General features: G+C 39.4%; 3 protein-coding genes and 1 non-coding gene across 9 annotated transcripts; 2 read left to right on the top strand and 2 right to left on the bottom strand.

The window, feature by feature from the left end:
* Positions 1 to 905: 905 nt before the first annotated feature.
* Positions 906 to 9,038, bottom strand: LOC111782907 (AT-rich interactive domain-containing protein 1A-like). 4 transcript variants are annotated; one of them, XR_002813223.1, is made up of 8 exons: positions 8,716 to 9,038; positions 8,048 to 8,302; positions 7,743 to 7,958; positions 7,545 to 7,622; positions 3,640 to 7,437; positions 3,364 to 3,548; positions 3,110 to 3,272; positions 906 to 1,149 (listed from the first exon to the last, which is right to left on the bottom strand). XR_002813223.1 is itself a non-coding variant. In XM_023663747.1 (7 exons), the coding sequence occupies exons 2-7, from the start codon at positions 8,252 to 8,254 to the stop codon at positions 3,197 to 3,199; spliced, it is 4,560 nt and encodes a 1,519-aa protein (XP_023519515.1). In that variant the 5' UTR covers positions 8,255 to 8,302; positions 8,716 to 9,038; the 3' UTR covers positions 2,880 to 3,196. The 4 variants fall into 4 exon arrangements, 3 of the variants coding, with proteins under 3 accessions (XP_023519515.1, XP_023519517.1, XP_023519516.1); XM_023663747.1 differs by lacking the exon at positions 906 to 1,149 and having other exon boundaries at positions 2,880 to 3,272; XM_023663749.1 differs by lacking the exon at positions 906 to 1,149 and having other exon boundaries at positions 2,880 to 3,272; positions 3,640 to 7,350; positions 7,458 to 7,622.
* A 610-nt stretch (positions 9,039 to 9,648) lies between these two features.
* On the top strand, positions 9,649 to 11,928 carry LOC111782637. 3 transcript variants are annotated; one of them, XM_023663421.1, is made up of 5 exons: positions 9,649 to 9,848; positions 10,387 to 10,446; positions 10,541 to 10,711; positions 10,831 to 11,070; positions 11,518 to 11,928. In XM_023663421.1, the coding sequence occupies exons 3-5, from the start codon at positions 10,678 to 10,680 to the stop codon at positions 11,730 to 11,732; spliced, it is 489 nt and encodes a 162-aa protein (XP_023519189.1). In that variant the 5' UTR covers positions 9,649 to 9,848; positions 10,387 to 10,446; positions 10,541 to 10,677; the 3' UTR covers positions 11,733 to 11,928. The 3 variants fall into 3 exon arrangements, with proteins under 3 accessions (XP_023519189.1, XP_023519190.1, XP_023519188.1); XM_023663422.1 differs by having other exon boundaries at positions 10,387 to 10,432; XM_023663420.1 differs by lacking the exon at positions 10,387 to 10,446.
* Positions 11,929 to 13,530: 1,602 nt separating this feature from the next.
* On the bottom strand, positions 13,531 to 13,726 carry LOC111783736. Its single transcript, XR_002813418.1, has one exon. It is a non-coding gene; the product is annotated as a U2 spliceosomal RNA (small nuclear RNA).
* Positions 13,727 to 14,157: 431 nt separating this feature from the next.
* On the top strand, positions 14,158 to 18,794 carry LOC111782950 (probable anion transporter 4, chloroplastic). Its single transcript, XM_023663808.1, has 8 exons — positions 14,158 to 14,674; positions 15,120 to 15,346; positions 15,495 to 15,858; positions 16,896 to 16,940; positions 17,029 to 17,175; positions 18,041 to 18,178; positions 18,258 to 18,291; positions 18,449 to 18,794. The coding sequence occupies exons 1-8, from the start codon at positions 14,222 to 14,224 to the stop codon at positions 18,634 to 18,636; spliced, it is 1,596 nt and encodes a 531-aa protein (XP_023519576.1). The 5' UTR covers positions 14,158 to 14,221; the 3' UTR covers positions 18,637 to 18,794.
* The last annotated feature ends 150 nt before the right edge of the window (positions 18,795 to 18,944 follow it).

Genomic DNA, 18,944 nt, shown 5'->3' on the forward strand with positions numbered 1-18,944 from the left:
ATCACAATATGGACACTTTCTCACACTAATAACAACATAGTCTCTCTCTATACATACAATTTCTCTCACAAATAATCCCTACATGCTTTCTCCCATATTTAATCTTTTTTTTATAAATTTAATTATCATCACAGTAAATTTTTTAGCGAGTGCAAGCTAACTAGAATTCAAAATGTCCAAGAGATTGCAATAATCTCTCTTTTAATCTGTTCGATGAAAAGTTGTCTCTGGTTCAAGAAAAAAAAGCCCCAAGAGATTGTTTCTTATTTGATAGGATGCAAAAGGAATGTACCATGTATCTCAATTGTTATCTACTTTGTGTGAAAGCAAAGGAGTTGTAAGAAGAAGAAGACGAAGCCGGCTCCACTTACTTTGGAGAGAAAAAGAAGAGGAGGAGGAGAAGCAAAAGACAAAAAAAGGACAAAAAGGAAAAGAAAAAAGAATATGTATCTAAATATGGTTATGTGTGACTATGGTTAAAAAGATATAGAAGGCTATTTTATGGAAAATAAATGGGGGCTGGGAAGATGTCCTAGAATTCTGCTAGTTATCATTTGTTAGGGTGCATTCCATAGTTCTCACTGTAGCAGTTGTTGTATGACCGTCCTTCCAGTATAAGAAGAAAGTGATATGTATGCAGTCTTTTGGTTTGTTTAGTTAATAAGAAACCAAACAATTTTTTAGGACAAGGCTATGGATTCAGAAGAAATGTGGGGAGTACTGTAGAATTTTATCTTATTCCAGGTGTACACTTTGTTTAGTTAATAAGATTGAGTTCTGGGACTGGTAGTTTAACCTATGAAGCAACAGTATGCTAATAGCAACAGACGAGAGGCAGAATTACATGATGCTCAACTAAGAACAAAAAAGTTTCTAAACTCCATGGGTTCTCCTACGAATAAAAATGGCTGGAACCTAAACTTTATGACATTACTGTGAAAGAAGAGTCAATAGTGCAAGAAAGAGAATTTAAGCAACAGTGTAAGGTTAATAAATAGAAACATAGCAAAGAAATTTGCAACTAATGCATCTTTACATCAAACACGTTCTTACCACCTCAAACAAAGATGACTTGATAACCTTTCCACTGAACTTTCAGCATTTTGGTAGACTTCTTCGCCCAGAAAAGTACAGGTTGAATTGAAATATCTATTATGAAAAACAAATTTCACCAAAAAAAAAATAGAAAATAGAAAATCAACTCTAAATATTGAGCTTGGAAGCTTAAATAATTATCAGATCTTCAATAAGAAAATAAAATTTGAAATGGAAATGAATTTCAACAACGAAATCATACACAAGCTCAACCCATAAATCCAACATTAATTAAGAACAGAAAAGAATTCCCTCATCCACACTTGAGAAGATGAAAAATAACAGTTTATACTTTCTGCTGGACGAGAGAAACAGTCACTAGGTCATATAGCATGTAGGTGATTTCTCGTAAGAGCCAAAAAATCCATTTTAGCAATCACCAATTCTGACATAGTACTGTAGGCTGTTCAGTCTATACATAAGAAGCCACTAATACATCTAATACAGTATTTCAACTAGTATTGCATGCTTGACAGACGTCCTACTAGCTTTTCTTTTAGATGCAGTTCTTAATAACTTGACTAAACTACTATGCATGAATCCTTCTTTCCGTTGCAACTTTTCATTAAAAATGAAAAGAGGAGAGTTATAGGTTTTCTTTGGAGTCTGTTTTTCAAAGGCAAAGCAAATATTCTTTGGAGTTGTGCGGTTTGGACATTTGGAAGGAGAGAAACCATAGGATTTTTTTTTGTAGTAGTGTACAGCATACAACTACACCCTCTAACCCTAAAAAAGTCTTTTGTAATTATCGTCACCTTAAGACCATTAACTGAAAGGACCTTTTGTAATCTTTTAGTCTTTGGGAAGGGTTTCTATCCACGCCCCAAAATTGTTGACCCTTTATTACTAATACATAATTTCTTATCAAGAGAACAAACAAACAAAAAAAGAACTGTTTTCTTGAATATCTGCCTCCATTCATCCCTTGTGTTAATCACAATATCAGCTAATATTTCTAAATATATAACTATCACAAAAGAAAATGTTCCTTTTGATGTAAATTCTACATTCATACGTCACTCAGATCTAATCACTAAAACACAGTAGTGCAGATATCTAAGGGCAAGTGCTCACAGTTTCAAAAGAAACTAGTATCTTATCTTAGATATATCAGCAAAGAGAACAAGTGTCTACTTTAAACTAAGAACTGACCAACCCCTATAATTAAATAAACAAACAATAGAAAACTGGTTAAAATGATACGCGGNCGAGTGTCTACTTTAAACTAAGAACTGACCAACCCCTATAATTAAATAAACAAACAATAGAAAACTGGTTAAAATGATACGCGGTTTAGAAACATGCTTATGCTTACAATAAGTTCAATCATTATTATGGGCTTGCCAATTTGTAAATAGCCCTATGTCACTCAGATTAACCAAACTCAAAGATGCCCAATCTGTTATGAAGCAAGGCACTTCAAGCCTCCCTAGTTTTTCTTTTTCTTTCTTACCACCAGTTAATAAAAAAAAAAAATTAAAATTGAAGTACAGAAATTATTGGAAGCACTTTCCTAGTGAAATTTTGGTCTGAACAAGGTAAACTTGGCATACAAAACATGAAGAGTTGCATCAAGAATAGCTATGTCCATTGCTCACATACCCTAATGCTTAGTTTCTTTTGATATAATTTATTTTAAATAGGAGAATTTTATTTCGTTTCAGCACTGAACACAAAACCTAAGTGAAAAACAAAATATGTTTCCAATAATGTTGATTAACGGAACATTATGGTTTCAGATGAAATGGCATTTAAAGGCCGGAAGACGAATGGAATACGCAACCAGAACAAAAAACACAACGAAGTGATAACCATAAACTAAACTTCTACTACATAATGTTGATGTCTACATGAACCCATCCCAGAGCCAAATATTAAAATTTAGAGACAAAACCACAAACTGAACTGCCACAAAACTTCATCCTCAAAAACCATCTTCATACATGGCAGATCAACCTGAAATAACAAAACTAGAATAAACCACCCGAATAGAAAAGTATAGATGAGGAATCACCTATATCACTAGATGCAACAAGACCAGGGAAACAAAATTGGCCCCAGTAAAACGTAGTCCATGAGTGTGATGAGAAGAGTTGCAAGTTTAATGTTTTTTCCCACGGCTCTCATGACCAACATTCTTTGACTTGCCATCTTCGGAGGAATGATCATTTGGAGTGCTACAAGGAAGTAATATGCATCAAATTCTAATCAACATAAACTCAGAAGAATAAGACAGCAGCAACTTAAAAAATAAGATGGCGTATTTACATTTTATGTTTCTTTGCATTTTGTTTGATGCTCTGCACCATATCCATAGCCATCTTCTGGTGCTCTCTAGTCTGTGAATGCAGCTCCAAGCCTTCAACTGTTTCACAATCAACTTTACAAATCCTACACCATCCCGTGCTGGTTGGTTTCCGCTTCCTTGAGTTATCAAAAGATTCAACGTCTCCCTGAAAATTCTTATTTTCAGAAAACAAGAAATAGAAATAGAAATGCAGAAAGAAATAATAAATATCTATAAATGTGAACATGAAACTTAACTGCAAAAAATCTACCATCCTCTGCAAGCCCCTGACGAGAAAAACTGCTTCTAAACCCAGGTTCGCCAAGTCGTGGATGATTTGTCCTATGCCCCCCACCAAATGGCTCAAAGTTACCAAGCACAGACAGATCTCCTATTCGTGAATGACCGGGATGTGAGCCAAAAGCAGATGGCTCACCCAAACGTAAATGCCCAGGCATGCTTCGAGGTCCAAAATGTCTATCTTGTCCAATCAAATCACCAGTTCTCATATGTTCACTAATCCTAAAGTTACCAGGGCCCTCAAAATCACCTCTTTGCAGATGGCTTCGAAAAATAGGAAATCTAGACTCACGGAATGAAAGTGGATCACCAAAATGACGAGGAAATTCTTGACCATCAATTTCCTCCACACCTGGAAACCCAGGATGACCTCCAAACCCACGTCCGTGATACTCATGAAGAGGACTTCTTGGACCAAATCCATCTACAAAACGCCGACCATAACTACCTGGTACAGGGAAGTCAGAATGCCCACGAGATCGGTCTGCTGGTCCAATAGAATCTTCATAAAAACCAATTGGTCTTTCAGCATCTGTAGGATGTAATGCACCACCCATATGACGAGGAGGCAAGATTCTTGAAGCAGCAGCACCATCAATGGTTAAACCAGTATCATAATTGTGGCCATGCACTCCTCTGTCAAAGGGTCTCAAAGAGTAATTTCCAATTCTCTGAGCAAGATCAGTTTCTAAATGAGAAGGCCTGGGAAATTGCCTGAGAACATCTTCAGCATCTGTCTGATTAATAGGACGGCGAGCTGTATCTTGCGGGAAAGGGTTCAACTGTTCTTCATGCATCAGCTTGAACCTTTCATCCCTCAAGCCAAGTTTGGAAGAGGAGTCCAGACCTGGGGCACCATTCAAAGACAACACACTAGGAGGAATCCCTGTGAGATGTGGTGGCCGATGTTCCATGGTCCCAGGAAGATGAGAATCAGGTCTTGGCCTTTGATTTGAAAATATCTCAGCCTCCGAAGGATGAATGGGACGCTGAGAATGCAGCTGTCCCCTTGTATCGAAAGCCCCAGGAAGCTTTGAACGGAAGTGCGCCCCAACAGGATCACCTAGAGACATCTTTGAGCCCCCTTGAGAAGCAGATGGTTGGCTTAGACTATAGGTTGCTTGGGAACCAACGGATCGCTCCAAAGCTTGCTGAGGACCATAGTGACCTGGCCCTCTACCAAAAGATGGAGCAGAACCAGATTCTGGAATGCCACCCGGAGGAAACGGTTCAGATGGATTGAAAGGTTGTCCAGGATGAGCCCCCAAGCCAGGAGCCCGTGGCCTAACTTGCATGGATGGATTATTTGAAACCTGCGCCTGATGATAGGGTCCTGGAGGAGGTGCCTGTAACAAAGGTGCTAGCGCACCTTGTTGAAGTGAAGATGACACGTAACTACTCGGTGGTGTCTGATGTCTTGTATGGGCAACTAGAGAAGCTGGATGAGAAGTCTGTGCTGCGCCAATTTGAGTACCACCAGTTTGAGGCGGATTTTTATCTTGATAGCCATGCTGATTCAACATATCAGGACTACCAAGTATTAAAGATGATGTAGTAGTAGCACCCTGTTGGCCCTCATCTGCACCAGAGGAAGGGTGAAGAGTTCCACTAGTGTCAGTCGGAATCCTCTTGCTACGTAGTTCAGTGTCTTGTGATGGAACCTTCTGAAGAAAACCTTCCTGATTTCCTTTATTCTCAATAACATGATCCTCCATTTTCTTCGGTTCAGTGCTAAGATCTTTCTGGTCCTGAATACCGACTTCTCCCAATTTATCATTGCTCGAATGATCAAAAGTACTTTCTGTTGCCTCTACCTTTACCTCAACCTGCTTGGCCTTACCACTGTCACCTACATGCAAATTAGAGTCCGTAACCCCATTTTGTGGAGTACTTTCGGTAGATGCATCAGCCTGAATAGATTTATCCCCAATAGCATATCTACCTTTATCATCGGGCACCTTCAAGCTAGCTAAAGATTTTTCAGTCTTTAACCCACCAACATCTGCCCCCAGATTCGATGCCACATCCAAATGATTTCCAGCTCTTTTGGCATCCTTTTGAGAAGATGATCCACTGTCTCGTCCATCCGGGCCTTTTTCTAATTTGCGTTCAGCAAATCCATCTGGCAACTGCACCTGGTTACCATTATTACCAAATACGTGTCCCTGTTTCATAGTTGGCTGGTTAGCACCAGGCTGTAATGGCCTCATTGGAACACCAACCATGGACTGTGAATAAGGAATAGATTGTACTCCTTGGTTAGGCACTAGAGACCTTCCTTCAGTGTTTAGAGAAGGATTGTGTTGCATGCCATGAGGTAAATTGATGTTGTGCTGCAAATGCGCATAGCCATGATTAGGTTGTGACAAAGAATTAGGAGGTCCAGGTGGACGCATTTGGGGAGTCATATGCAGTTGATTCTGTATAAACTGCCCTTGCTGTCCAAAATGCTGGTGTTGATGCACAACTTGCTGGGATGCAGACTGTTGCACTAGCGGCATGACAGGACGCTGGCTGGCTGGTTGTCCAGGGCCTCCAGGCTGTTGGGCGTGGGAGTGTATATGTAGTTGTTGTGCTGCGGAAACATTTTGTACCTGATTGGAGGACGGCAACATCGGTGGCTGTTGCTGGTTTTGGTACAGAGGAGGTTGGGGTGGGCGCATGGGAGGTGGCTGCGGCAATTGAGACTGCATTTGAACTAGCGATTGGGATTGTTGGTGAGCCCCACCTTGCGCATGCGCCGGTAGGACATTTTGAGGAACTCCCAACTGCATTTGCTGGTGATGCTGTGGCTGGGGATAAGAAGGATAGCCTGTTGCAGCATATGTTGGTTGATTCTGCATTTGGGGTTGTGCATTAGGTGTCATTGATAGAGACTGATTGATCTGTGGGTTAGGAAGCTGAGAATGGTGTTGAGCTGGGGCTTGCAACTGGGACTGTGGCTGAGAAACAGAATGGTGCGGAGGATGGAAAGGAGGATGAACCTGTTGCTGAATTTGGGCCTGGGAATGTGGTATCTGGGAATGAGGCTGCTGATACTGAGGCATGTGTACAGGTTGCTGCGAATTGGGCTGAACTTGGGGATATGACTGAGGTTGAGGTTGAGGTTGTGGTTGTGGTTGTGCTTGGCCATGTGCTGGCGGGTGACCCTGCGGTTGGATCTGAGAATGCGCAGTTGCAGCAGCATGATAAATCTGCTGCTGAGGGTTGACTTGTCCCTGGTTTTGAGATTGGCCAACCACAGGCGTTTGGACATGCATGTGTACTTGAGATTGTCCATGTGGCTGAGTTGGTGGTTGAGGCTGTGACAGAGATTGGGGCTGCGGTTGGGGTTGGGGTTGGGATTGTGATTGAGGTTGGGGATGGGCTGGAACTTGGGTTTGAGATTGAGGCTGTGGCTGTGGCTGAGTCTGGGGCTGAATGTATGCCTGAGATGGATGCTGGGTAGCCACGTGTGAAGGAAGAGCCTGAGATGGCTGTGGCTGCTGATACGGAACACCTCCTTGTTGCTGGTAAGGGTAGTAGTGCTGGTACTGCTGTTGATAAGAATCATATCCAGGATACTGCTGATAGTATTGCTGATACTGTTGTTGCTGCTGTTGATACCACTGCTCCGAAGTCGGCACAGCAGCTTCAGCAACAGCCGGACCCTGAGAACTTGCGTTAGCCTGCTGATTGGTATCTTGTGCAGGAGCACTAGCTGCTACATTCTGCGAAGATTGGGCTTGAGACTTCGCCATTCCAGCAGACTGAGCCTGATCAGTAGCNCATTAGCCTGCTGATTGGTATCTTGTGCAGGAGCACTAGCTGCTACATTCTGCGAAGATTGGGTTTGAGACTTCGCCATTCCAGCAGACTGAGCCTGATCAGTAGCAGCTGCAGTGCCACTGGTTGTGGTGCCCTGAGCACCGTCTGCTTGCTGTGCTTGAGACTGTACACCCTGCCATTCAACAATATAAACGAAAATCAGCAAACAAGAATAAAAATAAAAATCTATACGCTTCTATCTTTACTTCTCAAACTGAATGGCAATTTAAAACAAGAGCAACATTGCACTCACCGGACAAGTTTGTGCATGCTCCTGTACTTGCCGATGTACAAGCTGAATTCCACATCGATTGCATAAGACGGGGGAATTGCCGAATGCACATCCAGAACAATGAGTTACGCAATCCGACAGTGGCCCTTGCCAAGTGCATCCACTCCTATGATACAGGCAATGAACGGCTATTTTGCCGATGGTATCAGCAAGAGTTTTATTTGATTCAATGAGTGGCTGCAAGAAATAGTGAAATTGTACGCATAAATATAGATGGATGTAACACGAGCACAAGAGTTCATGGCCACAGAAATAGAAGATACAACCTTAGAATCAGCTTCTGTAACCAAGTAGCCGTCATATGGGCAAGCCCTGGTAGTGCTAACTACATAGGTTAAACAAGGCTTGCAATACAAGTGAGTACACTGTGACTGCAACGCTTCATGTGGATAAACAAGCAATCGGCAAACTGGACAGAAATACTCCCCAGCAAGAGACTGAATATTCAATATGCACTCGTTGTCAAACCCCATACTGAAGTTAACTTTCTGATGCAATTCCTACCGCATCAACCTCTCGACCTGAGTTCACCTGAGAAGTCAGTGGTTTTCATTGTACAACATTACAAAACACAATGAGATAGAAGCAAGAATTATCCACAAAAGGAAAAAAAAAAAAAAATCAATTGATCGTATGTGATATATGATAGCGAAAGCCATTTAAGCCAAACGCTTCGAAAATGTACTCCCATAGTGTCTGTTGTGGAGGAACACTTCAGATTGAAATCAATTACGAACCACATTTTCAAAACTTTTACTTAAAATAGATACTGGAGAAGCTAATCAGTCCAGAAGACGGGTAAATGAACATGAAACGAAGAACAACTCCGAAAATGGAGATTGACAACCCGAAAACCAACAAAAGGAGAGGAAGGGCCTGATCAGAGATCAAACAACGAAGTCGTGCACAAATTTCAAACGCCACCATTTCGTACCTCCAAGAAACAAGACACGAGCTTTCAGATTCGACAACCGCTTATAATCATCGCCGACACAGCTGAAGCCGCGAATTAGCAAGAAGAAATATTTAGGGTTTGGATTACCGAACAAGTTATCAAATTGGAGGTAGAAAAATCCAAAGAAAATTATGAAGAAATCAAGTTCAGATTAGCGAAATGGCTACAAATGGTAAAAGATTCCTTCGCGATTGGCACCGGCACCACCAGTGAAGGAACTTCGAAGAAAAAGCTATGGCGGTGAAAAAGAAGAAAGCTGAGTCTCCTGAGCCCTAAACTCGGCTATGGGTCTGTAGAAATTAGATGCCTACTTCCTCTTTATCTGCTGACGGCGTTTGATGAAACGCTGCAAATAACCTAACCAGCTTAACGGCGTTGGATAAAATGCTGCAAATAAACTAAGCAGCTTAACGACGCTTTGAGATTCTACGTAGCTATTGTTTAAAACTTTGAGCTTAAATTATCGAAAATAATTTATGACTAGATTTTAATTACACTCCCAATTTAATTTATAAAGTTTAATTTTTAAAAATTAAATAAAATAAAAAATCAAACCAACCTCATACTTTATTATTTAAACTAAAAATCTTTAAACATTTTAAAAAATATTCTTATTCTTTTAAAAGTTTATTTACAGTTAAAAAATATATTTACAGTAACAGTGACACGGTAATTTTCAAAAAACCCCTACATAAACTTTCAAAAATAATATTAATATCTTTAAAAATTTAGAAAAAAATTAAAAAAAATTGGGTATTTTTTAGATAAAATATTATATTTTTATTACTTTATTGCAGGTTAATTGAAAAATGCAAATAAATTTGTATTTTTAAATTTCAATATTACATTTGAAATTAAAAGGCAATAAAAATATTTAAGAAAAATACCAAAGATACCCTTCCAATTTTCTTCCCGAGCTAAGGCAATCGAGAGAGAATCGCGCACTTTTGTATCTACCACATTTATCTTCTTCGTCACTGCGATTTAATTGCAGATCAGTCCCTCCGCCGTCTCCTCCGCCTCTGCAACGACGGTAGCGGACAAGGGGGATCGAATTCTTGAAATTTGGTTGAGATCAGTTTTCGCAATTCTGCTGTTGTTGATTTTGAACTGTATCGCGGATAGGATACTGAAAGGGCAAAAGACAAAGAACAAGATATATCTCAAATTTGAAGAAACGATGATAATCCTTCTCATTTCTTGAATTCAAAATTTAGAAATATTTCCTTCTCTTCTCTGTTCAACTCTACCCTAGGAATGATTTAGAAACGTTATAGAGACTGCCAGAAGAAGAGGCGCGAACTGCAAACCTCCGCTCACTTATCGATAGTAAACAAATGAAGTCAATCTCAAATGACTTTTTTTATGATTGTTTTGTTAATTTATACGTTAAAAGTATGCTCTGTAAACTGAGTGTTCATTTCTGGTTTTTTGTAATTTCGAACGCCCATTGTGCTAATTTTGGGGTGATGAAAGCCTCTGGGTTCAATCCTCGGAATCGAATCAGTTTGGTGTGGCAGGTTTAGTTGATTTCAATTATGCAATTTTGTAAGCCCTTATGTGATGATTTGTTTTCCTTGTCAAGCCATGTTTTTTCTTTCCGAAGGTGATGAACATTGAATTTAATCAATCAATTACTCTATATTGCAGCTTCATTCTAGTGGAATCATTTCTTTCAGCACCATAATCAATTGCTGTAGTAATTTATGGGTTCAGTAATCATCAAATAAGGCCTAAATTTTCCATTACGCTGATTTCTTTTTCTTTTATTTTGATCATTTTGCTTGTTTCTTATTGTTGGTAGATATAATGGTGATATTGTACTGCGACCTTACTACTTAGAGGGTGAGATTGCTATGAAATGAGGTATATCTGACCCGTTCAAGTTCTCTTTGTTTTAAACGTTGGCAAAGACGAATCATTGGCGTTCAGAAAATCTCAATGATTCGAAAACGCTTCCAAGAGGCTAAAACAGGTAACCTAGGAATCGTTTACGCGTCGTTTCTTCTATTTCAGCTTTGATTTATGAACTTGCTGTTGGATAAAATGCTTGAAATCGTTAAAATGTTTAGTTTTCTTGGAACGGGATCTCAGGTCTGCAACTGGTGAAATCGATGAGAACTGAGAAGTTCTTGAAGAAAGTTGGACTTGGCAGAGAGGATGGTTATTTCTGGAAGCAAATTGGAAAGGCTCTGCTGTGTACATATACTCTGATCGGCGCTGCATGGCTTTACAACGAAACATCGCCATTTGGTTGGTGGACGCTGAAGCCACGGTCCAAGGCAGAGAAAGATCTTGCTCACCTCTACGAGCGGCGGGAGTTTCCATATCCAGGTTTGTTAAATCACCACAGTGCCAGTGCCCCAAAAATATCAAGTTCATTATCGTATGAAATTGGGAAGTTGCATAACTTTCATTGCTAATGAAAGAATTAGGGGAAGTCCTACAAACCAAGTTGAGCTTGAGGGCTGTTTGCAGCCATGATACTTCAAAACTAGTAATTTGAGCAATCACTTCAATAGATGTATGAGTTTGTTGAAACTCAACTCTGGTCTATAGATAGTTGGGTATCGGTATTGTTTAAAAGCTCTCGTAGTCGTAGTTTGAGTGGTGTTAGATTTAACTTTAACAATCTTCGAGTCTTGGACGACAACTCCAAGTATGGAGTTACAACAACCATGTTTAGTTGCAATGAGTTTATTAGTTAGAGGGTGATTGCTTAAATTAAAGGTTGGATGATGTGATTGTAATAACTAGATTTGAGTTCATTATGAAACCCAGGTGATGAAGAAGCTATGGAGGAGTTCATTGCGAAGGGAGGAATGATCGGAACGGCGATCGGTCCAAAGGGGATGGTTGATTTTGATAAGGATTCTTATAACTATGAGAAAGAATTAGAGAAGAACAAGCTGGAGCAAGAGGCCCAGAAGCTATGGTTCAGGATGAGAAACGAGGTTATTTCAGAGCTTCAGGAGAAGGGCTACGATGTTGAGTGAGGTAACACTCTTGAATGTCTTAATTTGTGTAGACGTTCTGAAATAGTCATATGCCTGAGTCCTTCAAATTTCTAAAAAAATGTTTAGGGTTTAAGGTTTAGAGTTTAGCTACTACTTGCAAAAATCGAGTTAAATCATAAATTCAGTCTCCCTTATTTAAGTGGGTGTGAAATAAGTACGGTAATAATTCTCTAAACTAATTTTGTCTTTGAATAGCTCCTTGGCTTATTCAATATTTTTTATGTTGCGTTTAATCTCATTGGCTTATTCGATATTTATTTTTTCAATTTTTTTATTTTATTTTGTGTTTAGTAACTTATTCAATATTTTTATTTTGTGTCTATAACTCTTTGGTTTATTTATTCGAATATTGTTTCAAATTTGTGATCCTATTAATTTGATTTTATGCCATTATTGATTTTCATAAAATTTATGGTCCTATTAATTTAATTTTGTACTTAATAAATTATTGATTTTTAATTAATTTTATGCTTAATAAATTATTGGTTTTTCAAAAAATATTGAATACAAGGATCTACTAAAAAAATAATAATAAAATGTTGGAGGACCTATTTGACATTGGTAGTGTTAGACGAACACGACTCGACTCTCCACAATGGTATGATATTGTCCACTTTGAGCATAATCTCTCATGGTTTTGCTTTGGGCTTCCTCAAAAGGCCTCATTCCAATGGAGTTAATATTCCTCACTTATAAACCCATGATCTAAATTAGTCGACCCAATAGAGTTAATATTCCTCACTTATAAACCCATGATCTAAATTAGTCGACCCAATAGAGTTAATATTCCTCACTTATAAACCCATGATCTAAATTAGTCGACCCAATAGAGTTAATATTCCTCACTTATAAACCCATGATCTAAATTAGTCGACCCAATAGAGTTAATATTCCTCACTTATAAACCCATGATCTAAATTAGTCGACCCAATAGAGTTAATATTCCTCACTTATAAACCCATGATCTAAATTAGTCGACCCAATAGAGTTAATATTCCTCACTTATAAACCCATGATCTAAATTAGTCGACCCAATAGAGTTAATATTCCTCACTTATAAACCCATGATCTAAATTAGTCGACCCAATAGAGTTAATATTCCTCACTTATAAACCCATGATCTAAATTAGTCGACCCAATAGAGTTAATATTCCTCACTTATAAACCCATGATCTAAATTAGTCGACCCAATAGAGTTAATATTCCTCACTTATAAACCCATGATCTAAATTAGTCGACCCATGATCATTCCCTCGATCACAGGTAGTTCAATGTCATTGGGTATTTAACAAAATAAATAATTAACGAAATAATGATTTTAAATAGGCTTCCATCCAACATTTGTAGCCCACACAGGTAGTTCAATGTCATTGGGTATTTAACAAAATAAATAATTAACGAAATAATGATTTTAAATAGGCTTCCATCCAACATTTGTAGCCCACACAGGTAGTTCAATGTCATTGGGTATTTAACAAAATAAATAATTAACGAAATAATGATTTTAAATAGGCTTCCATCCAACATTTGTAGCCCATTTATAAAAAGTGCCGAAGTATTTTTAAAGCATTACATAATTTAAAATTGTTTTTGAAAGTCGAAATATCAGGGTACATTGATTTCAAACCTCAATTATTACCCCCTTTAGTACCATATTTTATTACGAAATACCCGTAACCATGAATAGAACTCTTCCTCCTAATATCTAAGATAAATACACGACCAGGTAAACTCAAAACACACTGGAAGAGAGGTGTGTAATGTTTATTACTGGGTTTGGAGGTGCGCCAGGCCCATGCTATAGTGCAACGCAAGGGCGACGCTCGAGGGCCCCAGTAGCAAGCTACCGTGGTGGGCCCTCCCCCATAAAAAATTAATTTAATATCATGTGGGCCGATGGCCCACGTATCAGATATTAAACTGATAAGAACAGATACTACACTTGATCTTAGCCAAAAGGCCGAGAAAGGTATGCTTAATTAATTAATCTCGGGCGCCTTTTATAATGGCATTTGGTGCAGTCCTCCTGCAATATTTCCGATGTGGGACAAATTAAATTAAGTAGGTGCTATTTACATTTCCCGAACGACATTACAACCAAGGGGAACCGTCAAGGTCAATATGATGGACTGGACCATGGAAACACGTAATCTCAGTCTTACCCCTCTAATATTCATTTATTTACACATTTTACCATATAAGTCTGAAACATTTTAGGGGTATTTTCGGTAATCAACGCAAATACTGGGCGGAGTCCGCTCTCAAACTCGCAGTATCCAGGCCTGTCTCAGTCGTCGCGCGGTGGTCAGTGGTTCCGTCTCTCGATCACTATGAACTTTGCAATCGCTCTCGGCGGTCCGGTACGCTGNTAGGTAATCAACGCAAATACTGAGTCCGCCTCAAACTCGCAGTATCCAGGCCTGTCTCAGTCGTCGCGCGGTGGTCAGTGGTTCCGTCTCTCGATCACTATGAACTTTGCAATCGCTCTCGGCGGTCCGGTACGCTGTCGGGGCTTCTCCGGTGACCGGAGCCCTAAGCCAATCAAACATGAACCGGCGAAATTCAAATTGCCTTCAAGGTCTTTCCAATTGACCAAGGGAAATTGTACCGGAAGCCTCTCGTCGGGGGGATATCCCCCCGGTTCTGGACTTCGGAATGGTTCGTCGCTGGTTTCTGGATTCGTTCTTCCGTCTCGAATTGGAGTTTCCTCGAACGATGCTCAGTTCGGTTCGTTTGCTGAGGATAAGGATGTCGAGGCGCCGAGTTTCTTCGAGTTTATCACGTCTGAGAGGGTTAAGGTAGTGGCCATGCTTGCTTTGGCTCTTGCGCTTTGTAACGCCGATCGGGTTGTGATGTCGGTAGCTATTGTTCCGTTGTCTTTATCCCATGGCTGGAGTCGATCGTTCGCCGGCATAGTTCAGGTAGCTGTATTCCTCATTAATTACTTTTGCGGCAGAACAATAGCTGGTTTCTTCCTCTGTTTTGTTTCCGCAACACAGTCCTCTAGGAGTGAAGTATTATCTTTTCTGCGAGTTTTAGGTTCTACAGGCAGGTGTAAGATATAGAATTGATGGAAGTAGTGACTATTTATGATTCTTCGTATGATATTTCATGACAATTTCCCAGGCGTCGCAAATTAACCATTAGCTGATCGGTTTTCTATCACTTATTTATTTCAAGTTTGAGATTTTATTCTCTCTATATTAGACTTCAGTTAGCACTATTAGGAATCTAACAGTATATGNTGCAAGTTTGAGATTTTATTTTCTCTAGATTAGACTTCAGTTAGCACTATTAGGAATCTAACAGTATATGATTTGAACAATGTTATCGCCTGCAACTTTTAACGAATTGGACTTCATGCAGTCATCGTTCCTTTGGGGTTATTTTGTTTCACCAATAGCCGGCGGAGCGCTGGTGGACTACTACGGTGGCAAGACGGTCATGGCCTGGGGGGTGGCTTTGTGGTCACTGGCCACATTTCTAACTCCTTGGGCCGCTGAAACTTCATTATGGGCACTTCTTGCCATGCGTGCTTTGCTTGGCGTTGCTGAAGGTGTGGCCCTTCCTTGTATGAACAACATGGTTGCTAGGTAATATTGATTTTGAACTTTCTGCTTAATTTAAAATAACAATGGTGTTAAGGCCAGTGATGGATCATTTGATTATCAGCTTCCTGATTTGTACTTTTAGATGACCACAAACCAAATTATGTTATAAACCCTTCTCTTTCCCGTGTAGATGGTTTCCTCCAACAGAACGAGCCAGGGCCGTTGGTATAGCAATGGCTGGATTTCAGTTAGGAAGTGCCATAGGGCTCATGCTCTCTCCAATCCTAATGTCTCAAGCTGGTATATTTGGACCATTTGTTATTTTTGGGTTGTCAGGGTTCTTATGGGTTTTGGTATGGTTATCTGCAATATCCAGTACTCCTGATCGGAATCTTCAGATATCCAAATACGAATTAGAATATGTACTGAACAAGAGGCAACAACCTCTAGTGGTCGAGAACGTACCCAGGACCACTGTGATTCCTCCTTTCAAGCGGCTACTTTCTAAAATGCCAACATGGTCTCTCATCGTTGCAAATGCTATGCATAGTTGGGTACTGCTCAAACTCATTTCCTTCCATTTAATTCGTAGGATCCTCTCTGGTGGGCTTTTGTAATGAAGATGTTGACTGATCTGTTAGCCAAAATTTTCTGTGGCTTTTACATGACAAAGAGATGGACAAATCCATCTTAGTTCAGTTCAATAGATGCCTCTTTTTTACAGCCTTATGGATAAATCCATCTTGTTGGGAATCACAACTCTCCACAATGGTATGATATTGTCCACTTTGAGCATGAACTCTCATGACTTTGCTTTGAGCTTCCCCAAAGGGCCTCATACCAGTGGAGATGTATTTCTTACTTATAAATCTATGATCATTCTCTTAATTAGCCAATGTGGGACTCTCTCCCAACAATCCTCCCCTCGAACAAAGTACACCACAAAGCCTTCCCTGAGGCCTATGGAGGCCTCGAACAGTCTCCCCTTAATTGAGGCTCGCCTCCTTTTTCTGAAACCCTCAAACGAAGTACACCCTTTGTTCGACACTTGAGTCACTTTTGACTACACTTATGAGAGTCCCAACTTCTTTGTTCGACAATTGAGGATTTTATTGACATGATTTAGTTAAGGGCATGACTCTGATACCATGTTAGGAATTACGGATCTCCACAATGGTATGATATTATCCACTTTGAGGGTAAGCTCTCATGTTTTGCTTTTGGTTTCCCCAAAGGGCCTCATACCAGTGGAGATGTATTCCTTATAAACTCATGATCTTTCCCTTAATTAGCCAATGTGGGACTCTCTCCCAACAATCCTCAACCCATCTTAGGTCAATGGATGCCTCTTTTTTACAACCTTACTTGGAACAAGGACTTGTTCTATCTTATGAGTTCTAAAGATGACTTTTTCTTTTTTTTTTTCTCTCTCTCTCTCTATATTATATAACAGACACTCATGCCGCCTCCATACACTTTATGATCTTCATATAATTTCAGTTTTCACTGTATTTTGCGAATGGAGTATGTAGGAAGTGGGAGAAGAAACTTATGTACTACATTTACTTTAATGGCATTTCTTTTCCTACAGGGATTCTTCGTGATTCTTTCATGGATGCCTATCTACTTCAACTCAGTGAGGAACTCGTAGCCAACTTGTTTATAAGTTCTACATTATAAATTCTCTGTGAAATTTATGACCGGACGGTGTTTTTCCACTACAGGTGTATCATGTTGACCTCAGACAAGCAGCATGGTTTAGTGCTGTACCGTGGAGCGTGATGGCACTGATGGGATATTTTGGTGGATTGTGGTCAGATGGGTTAATACGAAGTGGTACATCTATCACTTTGACTCGAAAAATTATGCAGGTGAACATTTTTTACTTTTCTTTACAACCAGCTTTCATTGAATTCTAGGAAATCCGTTTGTTTTCAGAAAAAAAGAAAAAAAAAATCAGTAGAAATGAAATATTTAACCGAGGATTGGGATCATGTACAAGCAGCACTTTGCTCTGGCTTCCTAAGAAACAATAAGTCTTACATTGTTTATGTACTTTTGAATTGTTAGTCATTTAGGATATACTTAGCTCTTAGTAGTGTCATAGGTGCATTGTAATAGCTACTCATTCTTTTGCAATATCATGTCATCTTGTCGCTGATTACTGCTACTCTTTGTGATCTTTTTCTCCATAAATTGGATTTTCTTTATGCAAGACAGGACTCTTAGATTTGTCACATATATAAACTAGGATTAATCGATTCGTTCCCCTTGAAATCGACAAATCTCTAGGATTAGCAAAANTTCTTTATGCAAGACAGGACTCTTAGATTTGTCACATATATAAACTAGGATTTAATCGATTTCGTTCCCCTTGAAATCGACAAATCTCTAGGATTAGCAAAAGAGTTGAAGCAAACAGATATTGGTCATGTTTTGGGATATTGGATGATGGGATTTATTTTAATTGACTATTGAAAGAAGTTACTTGTTGTATACAGTTGCGATTCACCGAGAAAAATACCTAGAAACTGAAAACTACTACGTTCTTTCTCTTCTATTTGNGTGATTCACCGAGAAAAATAGCTAGTGTTCTAATGCAACAACCTAGAAACTGAAAACTACTACGTTCTTTCTCTTCTATTTGCCCTCCACATCTGTATTTGTCCTCAATTACCTCTTGTAATTTCAGCTATTCATGCCCTTTTTTCTCTTCTTTTTTTGTTCGTACGCCAGTCGATAGGCTTTATCGGCCCTGGGGTTGCCCTGATCGGCCTCACTTCAGCCAGAAGTGCATCAATTGCATCCGCGTGGCTAACTTTGGCAGTTGGACTGAAATCTTTCAGCCACTCAGGTTTCCTTGTGAACCTTCAGGTGGAATATCAAATCTGTGAGATATCTAGTTAACCTTCAATTCTTGCACTTCTGAACTTTTCCTCCATATCTTTGACAGGAAATTGCTCCGCAATACTCTGGTGTGCTTCACGGTATGTTATTTTTTGTAACCTAACTTCTACAACCCACGACTGCATAGTGAAAAAGAAGTCAAACATAATCGCATCATACCAGCTTGAATCAAAATTTTAACTCAGCCCATTTCATTCTCCTTTCTAGATAAATTGACACCAAATTCTTGTATTACAGGCATTTCCAACACTGCTGGGACACTTGCTGCTATTGTGGGAACAGTTGGGGTTGGTTTCTTCGTGGAGCTTGTGGGCTCTTTCCAAGGATTTCTATTGCTAACCTCTGCTCTCTATTTCATGGCTGCGCTTTTCTACATCATGTTTTCTACGGGCAAGAGGGTAAATTTCGAAGAAGAAACTGATTAGTAGTGGCTGCAGTTTCAGTGTGGGTGAAAAATCAGACCAATCTTACAATGTATAGCTCCATCTTTTCTTAACGAACAATCTTACAATTTTTGTAGTCATCAACCAGCCAAAATCAAGTGGAGATCAAATTATACCATACCATACAAGTGCTTTATTTAGAGGAGTTTGTCTGGAAGATTATATGTTACAGCTTAGTAAAATAGCATAGAATTTTCAAACTGGCTTTGATCTTAGAAACTGACCCCACCACAGATTTCGACCGGATCAAAATTATCCAATCATTTGAAGAGAATGGATAAACCAAGAGC

Source organism: Cucurbita pepo, chromosome LG20 (genome assembly GCF_002806865.2).
Source record: "Cucurbita pepo subsp. pepo cultivar mu-cu-16 chromosome LG20, ASM280686v2, whole genome shotgun sequence".
In the NCBI taxonomy this organism is placed as follows: domain Eukaryota; kingdom Viridiplantae; phylum Streptophyta; class Magnoliopsida; order Cucurbitales; family Cucurbitaceae; genus Cucurbita; species Cucurbita pepo.

Coding starts and splice junctions, on each gene's coding strand:
- LOC111782907 (XM_023663747.1), bottom strand. CDS start 8,254: ATGGGGTTTGACAACGAGTGCATATTGAATATTCAGTCTCTTGCTGGG. Junction 7,438..7,544: donor CTGCAGCTGCTACTGATCAG/GCTCAGTCTGCT, acceptor GCTACTGATCAG/GCTCAGTCTGCTGGAATGGC. Junction 3,273..3,363: donor AATGCAAAGAAACATAAAAT/GTAAATACGCCA, acceptor ACTTCCTTGTAG/CACTCCAAATGATCATTCCT.
- LOC111782637 (XM_023663421.1), top strand. CDS start 10,678: ATGATTCGAAAACGCTTCCAAGAGGCTAAAACAG. Junction 10,712..10,830: donor CTTCCAAGAGGCTAAAACAG/GTAACCTAGGAA, acceptor ACGGGATCTCAG/GTCTGCAACTGGTGAAATCG. Junction 11,071..11,517: donor GCGGGAGTTTCCATATCCAG/GTTTGTTAAATC, acceptor TATGAAACCCAG/GTGATGAAGAAGCTATGGAG.
- LOC111782950 (XM_023663808.1), top strand. CDS start 14,222: ATGAACTTTGCAATCGCTCTCGGCGGTCCGGTACGCTGTCGGGGCTTC. Junction 15,347..15,494: donor ATGAACAACATGGTTGCTAG/GTAATATTGATT, acceptor TTTCCCGTGTAG/ATGGTTTCCTCCAACAGAAC. Junction 17,176..18,040: donor TGACTCGAAAAATTATGCAG/GTGAACATTTTT, acceptor TTCGTACGCCAG/TCGATAGGCTTTATCGGCCC.